General features: G+C 36.7%; 1 protein-coding gene across 1 annotated transcript in view; it reads right to left on the bottom strand.

Annotated features, from left to right (window-relative positions):
- Positions 1–3,965: 3,965 nt before the first annotated feature.
- The window catches only part of LOC137387593 (calcium-dependent protein kinase C-like), a 59,289-nt gene continuing 43,145 nt past the window's right edge, over positions 3,966–20,109 (bottom strand). The window contains exons 6-16 of the mRNA XM_068074059.1: positions 19,556–19,739; positions 19,036–19,202; positions 18,366–18,436; positions 17,069–17,191; positions 15,920–16,093; positions 15,354–15,508; positions 11,632–11,773; positions 10,148–10,336; positions 8,976–9,107; positions 5,433–5,606; positions 3,966–4,570 (exon numbers count right to left, since the gene is read on the bottom strand). Of these exons, the coding sequence (XP_067930160.1) occupies positions 5,463–5,606; positions 8,976–9,107; positions 10,148–10,336; positions 11,632–11,773; positions 15,354–15,508; positions 15,920–16,093; positions 17,069–17,191; positions 18,366–18,436; positions 19,036–19,202; positions 19,556–19,739 (1,481 nt within the window). The 3' untranslated portion in view covers positions 3,966–4,570; positions 5,433–5,462. The remainder of the gene's footprint in view (positions 4,571–5,432; positions 5,607–8,975; positions 9,108–10,147; positions 10,337–11,631; positions 11,774–15,353; positions 15,509–15,919; positions 16,094–17,068; positions 17,192–18,365; positions 18,437–19,035; positions 19,203–19,555; positions 19,740–20,109) is intronic.

Below are 20,109 nucleotides of genomic sequence, written 5' to 3' on the forward strand. Positions count from 1 at the left end.
TGAGTGAATGAGCTAGCCTTTGGCATTGTTAACCGATGGCTAATTGAAATTCACTCTGAATAGTTCAACTAATTGCTCAGCTACTCAATGTAATGCGCGGCTAATCGAATCAGCCGTTCGTCTGCCAGCTACAGTCAAAGCACTTGATCGCTACAGTCAAAGCCTTAAACTTTTAGCTTTACTAATGTTTAATTATTAAATTCCTGTTGTTTTCTCAAATCGCTCAAAGTAAATTATTTGAAACGTTTACATGTAATATGTTTATATTTTAATTATTGTTAACAAACCCAAAATTTAATCTAGCAATTTAAGCACGATGAAAGCTGGTTCAGATTTAATCATATTTGCTGGTGTTTATGTTGTCCAATGTATACAAAAAATTTAACAGAATGTTTAAAAACACGTGATTAAGAAGGAATGTAGTTTCTAGGTATTTATGAACAATTTAAAAAATGAAAAGATAGATAATAGATGGCAGGGTTGCGACTATTACAAAAAATCATAACTGCACGGTGGTACTCACTGATGCCCAGATGTAAAATGTATGGTGGGTGCAGTACACAGTTGTCTAGATATCTATGTGGTTGCATTAGCAGTGCAGTAGTAAACATGTCACAGCCATGCAGTAATTGCATTACATACTTTTACTACTGCGCAGTACAAAGCATACATGCAGTACAACTATTTTCTAATGCACAGTAAACAGTGGGCCTACTAGTGAGGTGCTGCATGCAGTGGGAGTGTTGCCGGTGTTGCCGGTGTTGCTGGTGTGCATTTCCAAGTACTCAATGTAGTAAGAACTTGAGCACGACACATTTTTTCTTAAAAAGGCACGCTAAACATTTTCGTGAAAACTCATCACAGAATCAAGTGTTGAGTTGACTTGGACACAACCACAATCACAATTGCATGATATGAATGCTACTTAACTTCAGTATGAGTGGGCAAACAGATGGATCACAATGAACACGTTATATCTGGTTGAAATGAAAATATATTATAGTTTTAATATACAATGATAATGAAAATACAATAAAATGACACTAAGTTCATTCATTGGAATGGTGATAATGCCCTATATAATAGTAGATAATGCTCCCTATTCCTAAATGAAATGGGAGTGAGAGCACAAGTTCATGAGTTTGCTAAACATAGCGTCTGACACTTTAGTACAATTTAGTACAGATGCTTGGAAAGTCAGAAGTGTCAGGTGATTCAGTATCAACTTCATACTAATGTGTAGTTGCAGTACGCGCGCAGTACGCGCGCAGTACGCGCGCAGTACGCGTGCAGTCTCAAGTTTTGAAGAATGCTCATTCACAGTACGCCTGAGTTGTTAGGTTTCAGGTAAAGCATAATGTAAATATATTGCGGAGGACGCTTTGCAGAAGTGCAGTTGCAGTGTCAGTAAATGTTTATTACACATTACAATGTAGTAATGCCCTGCATTGCGATGACGCAGTACTGTTCTAATGCATCACAACCCTGATAGATAGTGTATCCTCTAATGCACCAGCTAGAGGGATTAGAGCTCATCATGAACTGTTAATATTAGTTACAATTACTAGCTCAGAGCGTCATCTTTAAGATTTTAGACAATATTTAAAAGTTAGTTGTATCATTGTAATCTTTCAATAAAGTTTGTGTCTGGCACACAAACATCTTGAAGCACTCAACTCCAGTCAGTGCATATAATCAGTATAAACCTACAGTCCTATAATGATAACTGTTTACAATCTAGGGATAGGGATCATGTAGATATGATCAACTCCTTGACATTGAATGAAAATAATTAAAACAGCCGAGTATGTAGGGAGAAGATAACTCCAAGTTTTCATGTCACTGCTTATACAATACTGTTTGATTAATGGACAGGCTTTTAGCGAGGACTGTAAATTTTTAAAGACTAAACACCCAGATTTCAGGAATGTAGAAATCTAATGTAAGTCTTTGAGATGTAGTCGCAGTGAATACTGTATAATTTACTAGTGATTGAACATAAGTAAATGTGGGGTGAAACTGCGTATTGGCATGCCATAGCTAGTAGTATGTTTGCTCAGCTTCTGTGTGTTGAGACGTTTTAGCATCAATGGCTACACATAGTACAAGTGCTAAAACCTACCCAACTTATACTACAGTATTAATAGTTACTAGTAGAATAGTATCAATATATTACTCATACTACAGTATTAATAGTTACTAGTAGAATAGTATCGATATATTACTCATACTACAGTATTAATAGTTACTAGTAGAATAGTATCAATATATTACTCATAATACAGTATTAATAGCTACTAGTAGAATAGTATCAATATATTACTCATACTACAGTATTAATAGCTACTAGTAGAATAGTGTCAATATATTTATTACCATTAGATTGTTGCCTTTGTAACTTTTTGAATTTGTCTTCTATGGCTATTTCCATATATGAACTGTTAAAGTACGAAATAATCTAATATCAATCATTTCATAATCACAGACTCATACTCCAGAGCCTCATGCAATCATCTTTTGTGACTTATTGACAGTCTCTATAGTCTATAGCTAGATTTTATCTATTTAGTTCGATAGGATAGTTTGTGACTCGTGTTTGTGTTTGATTATTGATGTGCATAAAATTAAATCTAGATGGGTGTAGTGTCAATGCATTTATTTCCACTTACTAAAACCAATAGGTGCGGGTTATTCGATGTTACCCACTGTTTACTTAGATCACAGAATATCGACTATATGAACTACGGTCTATATACCTGAAGCTGAATAACCTGAACTTATACTTCCGATGTATGATGGCTATGTAAATGTCATATCCCAACGTATTCACGTCTCAAGGAGTTTCTCAACAACTACAATTAACAACAAACCAGCAGATGGTATAAAACATTTATACATAAATCAGATATAATATGTTAATCATATGAGTTGCTCTTCCGCATTTATTGTCGCTAATACTACTAGTTCTCATTTTATTCCAACTAAACTTATTTACTTGTTGCATCAAGCATGACTGACACAAGATAGTTAGCTACTATATTTGAGCTATGCTCAAACTAACATAGCCAACTACTATATATATGCTATATACTCCTATATTCTGGTGAAGGCAAAATTTGTATCGTATTCTCCCACCGCATTGTAGCCACTTTGCTTAATAGTAGTTGTGCTCGCTTCACATTAAAAATGAGCTATCATGGATAGATAAAAACCAGCATGTAAGAGAACAAACTAGTATGAACAAGCGCTAACTAGTACATTCATATGCACACACGTACATCGTGGTAGAAACTAGTATGTGTAAGTCAAAAATAGCTCACGCAGCTACAAACTATTATGTGCAGTAGAAACGATAAAAATACTATTTGTTGAACAGTTTCTTTAGCAAATATACACGAGTTACTATGAATGAGCTATACAAAAATAGCATTTGCTTGTCACTTTTTAGACCATATTAAAAAGTGCAGACAACCATTTGTAGGTTACACTTGTAGGTTTCCAAGACTTGTAGCAGTCAAGTTGTTAAGTTGCATTTTATGAACAGTTGGAACTTTTTGATAGAACCAGGTATATGGGTACAAGTATGTGGTGAAAGTGGAACATATGTTTAACAGATGAGGTCTTTATAACAAAACACATAAGAAAAAAAGAAGTTTTTATACCTACATACATGAGGGTAAGAGATGAGGTATTTATAGCCAGGTAGATGAAGGTAAGAGATGAGGTATTTATAGCTATATAAATGAAAGTTGGAGAAAAAACAAGTTTACATCTAATTAGACTATAATAAACATGATTACAGTAAAATGTTGTTTTACTCATAATATCTACTTTTGACTGTATTTTATGTTGTAGTTTTGCAATTAGATTGCAGTTGATTGCAATTGCAAAACAGATTACATTTTTCCGTTTTCGCAAGTGAATTTTGTATGCATGTTGTCATCAATAACAATAACATGCTTCACGCATTTATGTACATACATTTGGCCATATTTTTCAAAATGTCTGAAAATGTTGCTAAAGAATTTGGCAAAATAGACAAGCACAAAACAGGTGTTAACAATAGACAATAGTGCTGATGAACACGTGACAGTTATAAATATTATCTTGTTACTGTTGTGCAAGAAGCTATAGGTAAAGAGATCAGATAATACTGTCTACACAGTTTAGACAAAGCTTTAACTAGTAGGGCTAACCAATTCACTGCGAACCTTCTTCTCAAACAATGGTAAGCAACAGTAAATGCAAGTGCACAAAACAAAGATACCATATATACTTATATAAGGGATAAAGCAACACCTTCACCAACATTACATTGTAAAAAGCGAAAAGAAAACTGTAAATTTTTATAAATATGTAGGTCCAACCAAAAGAGTTTATAACATTCAGTGGGTTCAAATTGAAGCTGGGAGACAGCTTGGGTTGCTGGCCATAGCTAACGAAGGCTCTTGTAGGTACGAAGCAATCGTAGTTACATACTGGATCATCATATGAAGATAATAAAAGTCCAAGAATCGTACAGCAGTACAGAAAGTGTGCCCATGAAGTACCCGAAGAAATATCATGGAACCTGTAAAAGAAATCCTTGACTGTTGAACTAGATAGATTGCAGTTTTTATCGATCAACAATGACCAAAAGCAGATATAACAAACTTTTAAATGAAATAAACTTGAAATAGATTTTTTGCACTATTCATACATACTACTGTTATACTGTTCATATACACTATGATGATTGTTCATTTATGCTGCTGTAGGATTGTTCATTTATGCTTATTTTTTTGCATATACATATATATATATATATATATATATATATATATATATATATATATATATATATATATATATATATATATATATATATATAATTTTGCATATTTACTCTTCCAAGTCTCCAATGGAAGTCATCAGGTATTTTTAAAATAATTGTAGGCTATTTCACTTCTTATCATGCTACTTACCTAATATGTTTTTTTATAGCTGCACATTATTTGTATTTCTTTAAAACTTGTTTCTTTGTAATGTACTAGTTAACAAGACAAGTGCAAGGCATAACGTATCACATTACGCATCACATAACGTATCACATTGCGTATCACTTAACGTATCACATAACATATCACATTATGTATCACATTACGTATCACATTGCGTATCACATTGCGTATCACTTAACGTATCACATAACATATCACATTATGTATCACATTACGTATCACATTGCGTATCACTTAACGGATCACATTACGTATCACATAACATATCACACAACTTATCACATAACTTATCACTTAACGTATCACTTAACATATCACATTACATATAACATAACATATCACATTACGTATCGTATCACATTACGCATCACATAATGAAACCACAACAGGTTATTGATATGCCAATGGTTAGACTAGTCAGCTTATACTCACTGTTCCTTTAGAATCAGCCTGCTTACTCAGCTAACTGTAGTCTTCATTTTTGTAGGAGAAACCATAAAACTCATCAGGGTCAAGGTTAAACAGAACCATTGGATCTGGCGGGGTGAGAAAAACCTTTTGCTTTGTGTAAAGTGCATCAAAGTTTTCAGCATCTTTCTCATCAGACTACAACATAATTGGCAGTCATCCGTGTAAAACAATTGTGTTTCTGGACTTTAGCATAGGTGAGATACTCTGTTATATAAAAAAGTTTCTACTTCCGAGTCTATTCTGGTAAATATGTGTTGGTTGCGATATAAGCAAGATGTTTGAGCATACAGTCTTAAATTGCTTTTGTGTTAAGGAAAACCGTCCTGACAGAAAACCTGAGGCAGGCAACAGGACACCACTGTGATACCCTCCCAAAAGGACACCCCTGTGGTACCCTCCCAAGAGGACACCACTGTGGTACCCTCCCAAAAGGACCCCACTGTGGTACCCTCCCAAAAGGACACCACTGTGGTACCCTCCCAAGAGGACACCACTGTGGTATATCAACAGGACACTACTATGGTATACTAACAGGACACCACTGTGGTATACCAACAGGATACCACTGTGGTATACCAACAGGACACCACTGTGGTACCCTCCCAGGAAAACCCATGAAATAGCTGAACCACTCAGTTGAAGATCATGACATGAGGAACCTGCCTACAGTTGAATACTCTTTTATATTAAATATACATGTATACATATACATATATACATATACATATATATATATATATATATATATATATATGTATATATATATATATATGTATATATATATGTATATATATATACTAGCTGTGCTACCCTGCAATAAAATAGTCTTTGGACAGAAAATTGATTTGTATTTCACACATAACAACATTTCCTGTTCTAACTTTCAACTTACATACCTATCATGAGAGAAGTGTTTTGTGTAGTTAAAATAAATTAAGAGAAAATAAAAACAACTGTAAAGGTTTCAAAAATTTGTCAAACAACTGTAACTTTAAAGCTGTTAACCAGGCACATTGCCAATGGAAAATTCTAGTAAGCTGCCTAATAAGATAGGTTTCTAATAGCGATAAGCCATGACTTTGCGTCTGCATTGCTGTCCAGCTACAACTATTCTAATAATTGCTATAGCCGGACGATCAAACCTAGAATACAAATACGGACATATTTTGAGAAATATATATGTATATATATACATATATATATCTCAAAGTTTGTCTGTCTATAGCTGGTAAAGTTCAAGCAACGGAAAATCAACTTCGTTCTGGATTAGAACTCATAACATGCAAATTGTAAGTCTATTAACAAGTGCGTGTAACCACAAGGCTAAGCCGTTCTTATCATATCCATCGCTCTTATCGTACACTGTATATCCTTTTCATGGTTGCGCGCTTTTTATTATTAATTAATACAGTGTGCCCTCGTTATAAATTTATTTTTGCCTTACATTATGGAACACGATGATTTTTTTGACGAATTTTTTTCGCCTTTCACGCTATACGATATCAACAAAAGTTCTCTTGAAATTAAAACTTGGTAATAAGTGTGGTGATTATGACAAAATAACCAAAATTCCGATGTTTTATTCACCAAAATCTATCCCACAATGCCTGAAAGAGATATACGAAGCTCGCTATCACAGTTCAGCATTATTCATTATTTATAAGTTACAGTAAAAATGAATTCAAAAACAGATGAGTTATGAAATTTTAGCTTATGACAAACTTGAAGTTCAGTAAAATGCATAATAAAACTTAGCTCTGAGTACGTGTTTAATAAGCTTAATTAATTTAAGTTAAATTCAAAGTTTATGTTATAAGCCTGTATCGAAGGTAAGTACTCCCCACGGTACGTACTTCTACGGTAAGTACTCCTACGGTACGTACTACACGTAGTACATGGTGATGTTACATTTTCTTGCAGATCATAACCACTAAATACTCTAAAGTTACTGTAGGTAACTAGGTATAGTTACTAAGGTTAACATATTGTTTTGTCCTTATTTTTTTAATATGTAGTCTGTATATAAAATTTTGAAGCTTTCTACCAAGGGGTGCTTGCATTAGATAATGCCTATGGATTTCTATACCATTCTATACAATATTTTCTCCTTGCGATGCCAACACTGAAACGAATTAAAATCATATAATTGTACACCAAATAAATTTTTATGGTGATCGTAGTGTGGTGGATGCCTGGCCATGACTTCGTAATTCGTGTAAATATTTTTATATGTTATATCTTGCATGCTATGTTGTTCTTTTTATTATATCGTTATTAATTTGTCTATATGCTATATCGATATTATGTCTTCGTTTAGCGCTGTATTATAACCATCCTAACAGATTAGCGATTCTGTTTATTACTAATGTTATACGGTTTTTACTCGGTTCCGTTAGCCAGAACGGGTGGGTTTATTGTACATAAAAGAGCGCGCTCACTCAGTTGGGCAGAGCAGATAATTGTACACTCCTCGGCTAGTGGAATTTCCTTCTGTAATAAAAACTGAACGAAACTACACGCATTCTCTTCTCGTCATGTAACAGTCTAGACCGTGCCAAATAAAGGCCGGCAAATTCATTTACAGTAGCAAAACAGACTTTTTTGGCCATTATATGCTAATGGCTGAATAAATTTCACATTTACATTTAAACACCTTTACAGCTGTTTTATTTTATCTCTTTTTAATTTAAACTACACACTTTTTCATGATAAGAAATTTAAAAGTTACAACTGTTCGAAAAAGTTTGAAAACCAGTTGTTTTATTTTTTTTGTTAATTTATTTGACCTGCTCAAAACATTTTCCTCGTGATATGAAGTTTGAAAGTTACAGTGGTTTGACAAAGTTTAAAAACCTTAACAGTTGTTTTTATTTCCTCTTAAATTATTTCAACTATACAAAACATTTTTCTCATGATATGAAGTTTGAAAGTTAAAATGGCAGATGTTGTTATATATGTTAAATGCAAATCAATTTTCTGTGCAAAGACTTTTTATTACCTGGGCAACGGCGAGTAGCCTAGCCAGTCTCTATATGTAGGCTCTATATAAATGTGATATTTCTGTAGCTAGTACAGAGAACCATAATTGTTTGCTGTTAAGCGGGATCTGGCCACTGACCCTCACAATTGTTTGCTGTTAAGCGGGACTGTGGGTAAGTGGCCACTGACCCTCACGGGACTGTGGTTAAGTGGCCACTGACCCTCACGGGACTGTGGTTAAGTGGCCACCCACCCTCACGAAAAGCCAAAATCTATAAAATAGAAACAAATTTTTAAAGTCACTTTTTCAATCGCAAGAATTTCCTTTCCTATTTTTCTCAAATTCATTAGGAGGTGTAATAAAGGGCGTCACAAGCACTTTGTACTTTCACAAAACGTAACAGGAAGAAAGCTAAACCGCGATGATAGTCATCGCATCGATGATCAACCACATAGTAGCGAGGAATCGCTGTATACTACTCCGAAAAACACACCATTCACTAGAAGGATTTATTTAGCACTCACTATGGGTGGTTTATAAGGTGGCTGGACCTCTCTCTTGGCAAGTTTGTCCCAGTCAATATGCCTGAAGAATATATGCTCTAGAAGCTCTGCACTGTTCTTACCCAGTCTCTTTAGTGGCTCTTTACACAGCAGCTAGAACAACGAACCTTAATATTCGTTATTCACAGTTATGACTGTACAGTACAAATGACTCACAGTTATGACTGTACAGTACAAATGACTCATTTATAGTTATGACTGTACAGTACAAATGACTCATTTATAGTTATGACTGTACAGTACAAATGACTCATTTATAGTTATGACTGTACAGTACAAATGACTCATTTATAGTTATGGCTGTACAGTACAAATGACTCATTTATAGTTATGACTGTACAGCACAAATGACTCATTTATAGTTATGACTGTACAGTACAAATGACTCATTTATAGTTATGGCTGTACAGTACAAATGACTCATTTATAGTTATGACTGTACAGTACAAATGACTCACTTATAGTTATGACTGTACAGTACAAATGACTCACAGTTATGACTGTACAGTACAAATGACTCATTTATAGTTATGACTGTACAGTACAAATGACTCATTTATAGTTATGACTGTACAGTACAAATGACTCATTTATAGTTATGACTGTACAGTACAAATGACTCATTTATAGTTATGGCTGTACAGTACAAATGACTCATTTATAGTTATGACTGTACAGTACAAATGACTCATTTATAGTTATGTCTGTACAGTACAAATGACTTACAATTATAAGTGTACAGTACAAATCACTCACAGTTATGACTGTAAAGTATAGGTGACTCACAGTTATGACTGTACAGTACCAATGACTCACAGTTATGACTGTACAGTACAAATTACTCACTTACAGTTACGATTTTAGTGTGCAAATTCTGCTTTTAAATTGGAATCTGTATCCTGCAGTTTAGTTGGTATAGTTTTTTCATCATATATAAACTAATGCAGAAAAGGTTACATACAGAAACCATATGCTGACAAATGGTTTGTCAAATGTTAGAGATTTCAATTGGATGAAAAAATTAACTTAGCTTGATGTTAAGGGGCTTCAGTAATTAACAGATATCTACCAGGAACCTCGACTAAGCGGAAAGCACACGTGGATAAACAAAAATATGGGCTGGACCTACTGACCCCTTTGAGTATGCTGTGAGCCTCCTTGCTAAGAGAACGTGGATAAACAGGGTGCTGGTCCTTGATGCAACTGTAGAGGTCATCCTCATCTTCTCCATCGAATGGAGGCAGACCAACCAGCATCTCGTATATCAGTACTCCCAGAGTCCACCAGTCAACCATCCGGTCGTATGGCTGCAGTTTTAAGACCTGCCCACAAAAACAAGAGGCTATGAACAATTCATAGTAAGGTATGCAGAGAGTTGCAAGTGGTCCTATTATATGAACTAGTACCCTATCAGTGCGAGTACTAGTACCCTATCAGTGCGAGTACTAGTACCCTATCAGTGCGAGTACTAGTACCCTATCAGTGCGAGTACTAGTACCCTATCAGTGCGAGTACTAGTACCCTATCAGTGCGAGTACTAGTACCCTATCAGTGCGAGTACTAGTACCCTATCAGTGCGAGTACTAGTACCCTATCAGTGCGAGTACTAGTACCCTATCAGTGCGAGTACTAGTACCCTATCAGTGCGAGTACTAGTACCCTATCAGTGCGAGTACTAGTACCCTATCAGTGCGAGTGTGCCGTAAGAGATCGTCATTTGTAATAAACATCTGCCCAATTATTCCGAAATGCTGCCGGAGGATAGAGCGATGCAGATGGTAGAAGTGCTTGAATGCCAAGCCAAGTGTCGGAGTTCGTATCCTGTGTGATGCAATATTTTTGCCAACCGTAGCTTTAGACGGACAGACAGACAGACTTTTGATTATAGTAAAGATAATACATGTATTATATTTGAATCAACAGGCATCTCATGTTACTGAGAACACAGCTACTCGAGGCCATGCGTTTTTGTGTAAACAAATAATTATTACAACCATGGGTTTACGGTGCTACCACAGTGGCTAAGGTGGCATCGACAGATAATTATAAGTTGTGAAAGATTGCAGTACAAAGGCAATCAAGAAGACATACAGTGACCAATCAGAAGGCTTATCACATGACTATGCATTACGGTTGTGGCAGACTACGTACATCGTTGCACAACCTGATTGATTGGACAAAATGTTTTGTGCATAATCCCTGGCATATGATGTCTGCTGAGCCGAGGCTGCGTGTGGTTTTATGAGCATTGGTGGCTCTGTGATCTTGGCTGGACATGTCTGAGACCATTGGCAAGGCAACCTCAATGGCTGAAGACATGCGCAGTTGCAAAGAACAATTTAAGTTTGGATGTCACCACCAGTGACTTTTTTGAAATTCAACCTCAACCTGTTGTTTGCAGGTCAGGTGTTCTAGACCACTCCGATGCTCTCTTTGAACAAAAAGAATGACTAGGAAAAGTTCCTTGCCAGGATTAGTCTCGCTACTATGGATTTTACTAAAAAAGCTATGAAGAATAAAGACTGAAGCCTAACAATCCTGGTTGTCATGATAAACTTGTTACTGTTAAGCTTTGAAGATCATCTTAGGTTGTTTAAAAAGACACCAACAGGCTAACCTCTGGGGCTATATAGTCTGGGGTCCCACAAAAAGTGGCTGTTGTAGAGTTATCAGTTGAGACTTTATCTTTACACATTCCAAAGTCAGCTATCTTTACATGCCCTTTCTCATCTAACAGCACATTATCTAGCTTGAGGTCCCTGTAAAAACAGACGGAATTTATTCTCATAGATGTTTCAGTAATACTTCTCATTCTACTCCAACAAGCAAAACTCATAGAAATTGACATGCAAACTAAAATCATATTCACACAGAACTATAAAAATCAATTGCTATGTCTATGGCATTAAACGATACCAAGTACCTGTCAGCAGTTCTTAATGATGTCCGAAGTATTCAAAGCACATCTGACATTCTGGTGACTGATCGATCCAAAAATTATTTTCTATGATTGCAGAGGTCAAAGGCATTGTAGAGGTCGAAGGCATTGTTCATTTATAACAAATTATATCACTAAATTAGTTGGTTGTTTCTGTGTGATACTTTAGTTTCACTCAAATTTTCAATAAGGTTTTAGCCACGAATTTGATATCAGCGCCAATCGCTACAATTCAATTAAAATCATCAGAACTAGTAATGGTCTTTGTGTTAGTCAGGTGGTGTCTATGAAAGCTGGTGTCTATGAAAGGTGGTGTCTATGAAAGGTGGTGTCTATGAAAGGTGGTGTCTATGAAAGGTGGTGTCTATGAAAGGTGGTGTCTATGAAAGATTGTAAGAAGTTATATTCTCATCGCTGCATGTGTTTATTTCATAACTAGCAGGTACTTGTAAGAGTTAACTTCATAACTAGCAGATATTGTAAGAGTTAACTTCATAACTAGCAGGTACTTGTAAGGGTTAACTTTATAACTAGCAGGTATTGTAAGAGTTAACTTCATAACTAGCAGGTACTTGTAAGGATTAACTTTATAACTAGCAGGTACTTGTAAATGTTACCTTCATAACTAGCAGGTATCTGTAAGGGGTATTTTCCTAACTAGCAGGTACTTGTAAAGGTTAACTTCATAACTAGCAGGTACTTGTAAGGGTTACCTTCATAACTAGCAGGTACTTGTAAGGGTTAACTTTATAACTAGCAGGTACTTGTAAGGGGTAATTTCCTAACTAGTAGATACCTGTAAGGAGTAATATCCTAACTAGTAGGTAGTTGTAAAGGTTACCTTCATAACTAGCAGGTAGGGAAGGCGGGGGCACTTTGGGACACGGGTTGCATCGGGACAGGGCAAAAATTCAAACTTCAACACATAGTGTAGTTGTAACTCTACTCATCAGAATGGAGAACTGGCATCAGCCAGATTAAATTTGCCCACTTTGCATGAAGGAGAAAATTTTGGTGAGTACTTATCCATTTTTCTATAGTAAAAGTAAATTTTTAGGCTGAATTGATTTTGCTAATTAAGCATGAAACCATTACAGCAGAGTAAGAATTGTTAGTTTATGAAAACATACCGTTCTGAACTTCAGCTCGAAACATTAATATCGAATTAGGCTTGTAAACTTTTTCCATAGGAATAGTCTAAATCTTTTGACTGCTGTCGGGGCACTATGGGACGGAGTGCATTGGGACATGTCCCAATGCACTCCATGTGTTCCAATGCACTCCGTGTGTCCCAATGCACTCCATGTGTCCCAATGCACCCCATGTGTCCCAATGCACCCCATTTGTCCCAATGCACTCCATGTGTCCCAATGCACTCCATGTGTCCCAATGCACCCCATGTGTCCCAATGCACTCCATGTGTCCCAATGCACTCCATGTGTCCCAATGCACCCCATGTGTCCCAATGCACTCCATGTGTCCCAATGCACTCCATGTGTCCCAATGCACCCCATGTGTCCCAATGCACTCCATGTGTCCCAATGCACTCCGTGAACTATCTTGCCTTTTTGCATAGTTAATTTACATTGCAAGGAAAGTTAAATACTGCACTGTGCACTTTTTAAAGGCCATGTCAGCCTTAGCAATAAGTAACAGGGATCAGTAATTGTTATTTACTTTAAAAATATACTATAAAGTTTTATTACAGAGAATGATGACTCTCAATCGAAAACCAACCACATGCATTAGTCATACAGATGAGCATATTACAGCTGCTGAACCACTGGTGTTAGATGAACAATCTATATTGCGAGCAGCAGCTACCAACATTAATTTCAAGAAGTCAACACTTTCGCCTCATGTTGCTAAAGCAAAGAATGCAATTGAACAGGCCCAATATCCAGAATATATCTGCAAATATAACTGCAGGTTTTAAAGCAATTGGAATTTCACCATACAGCCTGGATGTTTTTACAGAATCGGACTTTTTGGCAGCAAGTGTAACTGACAAAATTTCCAGCGATTGAATCCAACAGCACGGCGGAAACGATGCTTTTACGGGCAGCTAGTAAGCCAAACATACTTTCCACTTCAGCAGCTAGCCGAGTAGCTAATCGAGATACAACAATTATATCAGAGCAGCTTCGCCTGTTTCCGAAGATACCTGCTCGCAAAGGAAACCCCAAAAAATCGTGTTAAATTAATCATTCTGCTTTCTAGTCCAGCTAAAGGATCTGAAGAAGTAAACATCAACAAAAGACAAAAATTGAGATATCCAACTTCTGAGACAAGAAACGATGCTATACTTTATAAATGTTGATGAAAGATGCGATGTTGATGATACACAAGTTATCATGATCTTCCCCGCCTACTAAGTTCGGTGGGACTCAGGGACTGGCAAAAAAGTTTTCCTTTGGTGTCGATTTAAGTCAATACATTTAGATGCGAACCATATAACTCTAAATGCATAGGCATATTTGTGCCTATGCAAATTATGGTTTAAATAAAATAAAATATTTGAAATGGACTTGTTTTTATTGTTTCATACTACTAAAGTTTTTTAATAATTTAACAATTTACAATTTAAAAAAGATATCCAAAAAATAGACTTGTGTTTGTTGTTTAGTGCTACTACAGTTGTTTAATATATAGTCCCAATGCACCCGCTGCTGTCCCAATGCACCCCGGTATCGGAGTGCATTGGGACAGTAGAAAGGTATCAGAAAAATGATGATAAATTGTAAAAAATTCATCCAATATCCAATTATTATTATAACAAAAGATGCTTAACATAATACTTCACAATTGATTTGAGTTACATCAAAATTGCTATGAAATGGCCCATTTGTATGAATAATGTCTGAATTTTGTCCCAATGCGCCCCGGCTTCCCCTACTTGTAAGGGCAAACTTCATAACTAGCAGGTACTTGTAAGGGTTAACTTCATAACTAGCAGGTACTTGTAAGAGTTACCTTCATAACTAGCAAGTACTTGTAAGGGTTAACTTTATAACTAGCAGGTACTTGTAAGGGTCAACTTTATAACTAGCAAGTACTTGTAAGAGCTAACTTCATAACTAGCAGGTACTTGTAAGGGTCACCTTCATAACTAGTAGGTACTTGTAAGGGTTACCTTCATAATTAGCAGGTACTTGTAAGAGGTAATTTTCTAACTAGCAGGTACTTGTAAGAGGTATTTTCCTAACTAGCAGGTACTTGTACAGGTTAACTTCATAACTAGCAGGTACTTGTAAGGGTTAACTTTATAACTAGCAGGTACTTGTAAGGGTCAACTTTATAACTAGCAGGTACTTGTAAGGGTTACCTTCATAACTAGCAGGTACTTGTAAGGGTTACCTTCCTAACTAGCAGGTACTTGTAAGGGTTAATCAGATGCTTACCGGTAAAGAATACCATTTGCGTGCAAGTGGAGAAGACCTAAGATTATCTCGGCTGCATAGAAAACAACTACTGGCTCCTTAAATTTGTTTTCTTTTTGTATCCTGAACATGAGGTCACCACCTGTGAGGTATTCCATCACATAGAAGAGTCGCTCCTGCCAATTATGTTCAACAAACAATCATGAGACGGTTAATCCGTATAAGGTTGCAATAGTAGTTATCTGTTTCAAAACTGTTACTAATTGAAATTCTGAATATGTACATTCGCAATGGCAATATTACCAGTATTTTGTTAGCCTATGAACAGTAGGTGGTGAGAAGATAATATATCACTACTTGGCCTGCCTGAAAAAGCAGCTATCAAGTAACAAGAACAGCGCAACAAAATCTCTATCTTGGACATTTAGTAATTCTCATGATGAAGCAATTGTCATATAGAAACATGTGTGACTGTGTGGAAACTAATGAATGCAGAGTTATCTCTTTTTAAAGAAGATAACTCCACAAAATATTTAAATGCTATTAAAAGGTCTAGATAGTTGATCAGATAAGAACATGAAACCTACGGTCGTCTGGAAACATGAATGGAGCTGGACAAGAAATGGTGATTTGTCAGCAATAGCTAGAACTCTCTTCTCAACCATAACACACGCCATGTCTTGGTTCTGTATAACTACATCTTTCTTTAGGACCTTCACTGCAAACATTTTTCTGCTTGCTATATGCTCAGCCAGAAAAACCTGCGTAATAATTTAATTCTTTGCAATACAGCAGAATGCAATTTCTATGGAGTAGACTGTGGCATTGTTTAAAATGCTTGGACAATACCCACCCAACCAGCTGTACCTGTACTTTCCAAATGCCAAGTTTTTACAGATTTCCTTACAATACGTTTTGTATGTTTTGGATTGTTTTGTTGGCATACACGTTAGAACTGCCTCACCATGCCTAATCAACCCTTCTTAAAGGTTGACTTGCAACCACACCATGCCTAATCAACCCTCCTTAAAGGTTGACTTGCAACCACACCATGCCTAATCAACCCTCTTTAAAGGTTGACTTGCAACCACACCATGCCTAATCAACCCTCCTTAAAGGTTGACTTGCAACCACACCATGCCTAATCAACCCTCCGTAAAGGTTGACTTGCAACCACACCATGCCTAATCAACCCTCCTTAAAGGTTGACTTTGCAACCACACCATGCCTAATCAACCCTCTTTAAAGGTTGACTTGCAACCACACCATGCCTAATCAACCCTCCTTAAAGGTTGACTTGCAACCACACCATGCCTAATCAACCCTTTTTAAAGGTTGACTTGCAACAAAATTCACATTACAGTTATTTGATATCAAAAGATTCAACATGTCTTACTCTGTTGTGTTGCAGGTGCAAAATATGTGGAAATGTGATTACAAGCTCTTAAAAGTTCAAAAACGAACAGTTTTTGAACCACTTGCGGGTGGTAAACCTAGGCGGCTTACCACCCGCCTAGGTGGTAAGCCGTGTGCGTTTCTGCTCTTTGTATAGTTGGTAATAAAGTCTACCTAGTTTAAAGGATATACACATGGGCACTACATACATAACACAAAATACCGGTTTTATTGTATTTCAGCGTAACAGCGAACAACCATCCTGCAAAAAAGTTATTTATAATAATCTACAAAGAGTATTTAGAGCCCAGCCACTGTTGATAATTATCTCAAAAGTTTACCTTTCCGAAGCTTCCTTTGCCAATGACCTTAACAAACTGGAAATCCTCAAGAGTCGGTATGTTAGGAGGACGATCTATTCTTTCCTTTTCTGGGAGGTTCTTTTTCGTAATCAGCCTCTGTTGCTGTGAAAGTTTGTTTAAACGTAAACAATATGACAAAATAATTGAAAGAATTTCAACACAAATTTGAATAAACATTTATCTCTTTGTTTATTTAAATTTGTTTAGGTCTCAATGGCCATGGCTTAAACTCTACCAGCATTTTAGAGGTGAAATATAGTGTGATATGTTGTGCAGTAACAGAGAATTTCACTAAAAAATGAATGAATATTTTAAATAAGTTGAAAGCTTGTCAAATGCTAGGAATAATTTTACTTGGTATCATGTCATCAACATAACTGCCAACATTGTTAGAAACTGACAACTAGTGACAAAGTAGGAATTCTAATTTCGTGTCACAACATTTTAAACCCAAATTTCAAGGGCTACAACCAAATGGAACCAACTGGACTGGAAAAGATAGTAGAATGCGCAGCGTCATATATAACAAGACTGGCACCTGCAAGACCTGCACCTTATATAGCAAGAACTGCATCTTAAGGAAGACAACTCCAGCATATGCCTAAGCAAAATAGCTAAGGGAAAGAAACTCTTAGAACTAACGAGACAGAATGACTAAAGGGGCACGAGCCCGCAACCCAAAAGGCTACACAGCTTGTCTATGCATGGTGTACCCAGTTTCAAATAAAATCATTTATTAAAGATACAATTACTGCGTTTCCATGCTTTGAATGTGTTCGAAGTGCATCCACTTCGAATCGTTGAAACGGTAAAGTACGAATGCATTCGACGCCATTTCGCTAAGTTGGTACTAATGCATTCGCTGTGAGATTACTATTCACGTTAGTGCTAGAATGTGAGAGTGCTAGTCACTATTACTAGTGACTAGCACTCTCACATCACTATTACTAGTGAGTAGCACTCTCCCATCACTATTACTAGTGACTGGCACTCTCACATCACTATTACTAGTGACGCTCACTGCTGATAGAGTCATCCTGGCTTAGTTAGTGCAACCAGTTGACTACCCATGAATTGAAGAGTGACCTTGACCCAAAAGCAAGTCTCCTTTAACGTCTTTTGAGGAATACATCGCAAATCTTGGAAAGATCTATATAGTTCAACTCTGAATCGCTCAAATGTTAGGGTGTATATTTATGGAGAGGGGGCAACTCCGAACTCATTCGAAGCATGGAAACACAGTAAATGAGCAGATTATACGTTTACATCTTCTCACCTCAAACCTCTGCCTGAGCTCCACTATACTTGCTGCCACATCCTCTGGCACCGGAGTGTTGTAGAATTGCCCTATACAAAATCAGAATTGCCTTTAGACTAAGCAAGCAAGTCAAACTGTCTGTGAACATACCTTTATAGAATCTTGTAAAAATCAGCTTTTTAGCCAAAGTTGACTGTTGACGAATAGTATATATTAGTAGACTCAAGAACATAAGCCAGTAAAACCAGGTAGCTTAGACTCGACGCAGCCAGTTACTAGTTACCAGCTTCTGTCAGTCTCTAGTAGACATTATAGTAACCCAGTTAGTGACGATAATCGATCGATCGAGAGATACAGGTAATATGACACTTAGTAACCCAGTTTGTGACAATAGTCAATCGAGAGATACAGGTAATACGAAACTTAGTAACCCAGTTAGTGACAATAGTCGATCGATCGAGAGATACAGGTAATACGACACTTAGTAATCCAGTTAGTGACGATAGCCGATCGGTCGAGAGATACAGGTAATACGACACTTAGTAACCCAGTTAGTGAAGATAGTCGATCGATCGAGAGATACAGGTAATACGACACTTAGTAACCCAGTTAGTGACGATAGCCGATCGATCGAGAGATACAGGTAATACGACACTTCGCCGGGTACTAGTGTACTACTTGAACTAACCTTCTTCCTGGTTCAGCAACTTGTACCAACTGTCTAAAGCTTGCTCATTATCCATAATCTCACTGACTCCAAAAGACAGAGATCCCATGAAATCATTACGGGAGGTCCTATCCCAATCCCAAACTTCTACAGATAGCCTCTGTGACATGTTCTCCTTGGTTATATTGCTACACGATAGCAATGCGGTCTTAACACTTATAAGTTAAGCGCTCAGCTCAAAAAAGCTCTTGACATGCTTAGAGAGCAAAAAACTCCATCAGTTTAAATTAACATTGAAATCACATACTTTGCTACAACGCTGCTACCCTTTTCAATTTGTAGATGGTAGAAAGAAATTGCTAGCATTCGATTGAATTTCTATAGGTATGAAATGTCTTCATCAAATATAAATTGAGTCTGATCTAAAGATACCCTGCTGGTAGCTATCTCTGCGCGTTGTCCACAAGTAGCATAATCAAGAATGTTGCTAGTACATGACCTAAAAGTCATTAGCAGACTTAATATCTTGTTTTCTACTTACACCATAAAAGTCTCGTTCCATTCTGGATTAAGGGAGGATTTTACTGTCCTTGATTTGAATTTGCATTTTTCTTGTTTGTTGTGCCCGTTGCTCTGGCTGTCTCCAGAGTGTAGCATCTTGATCTTGACATACGGGTCTGCTAGCCCATTTGGATCCATAGGTGTGAGGTTGCGTGCTGATCGAACTGCAACCAGAAAAGATCATTCTTACCATGAGGTTGATGTAAAGAAAGATTATTATATTGACTGCTAACTACATGTATTAACAGCAGCGTTAGAGTGAGAAGCTAGCATAATAAATAAGAAAACATTGTTTCCAATAGTAGTGTTGTCATGCTTTTGTACTAGAGCTGCTTACGCTTGATTAAATATGTCGAAATGTAGATCATCAGTGCATCAAAAGCCTAGCGACCTCGTACTAGTACTGCGCTAGCGACCTCGTACTAGTACTGTACTAGCGACTTCGTACTAGTACTGTACTAGCGACCTCGTACTAGTACTGTACTAGCGACCTCGTACTAGTACTGTACTAGCGACCTTGTACTAGCGACCTCG

This window comes from Watersipora subatra, chromosome 2 (genome assembly GCF_963576615.1).
Source record: "Watersipora subatra chromosome 2, tzWatSuba1.1, whole genome shotgun sequence".
NCBI classification, from domain to species: Eukaryota; Metazoa; Bryozoa; class Gymnolaemata; order Cheilostomatida; family Watersiporidae; genus Watersipora; species Watersipora subatra.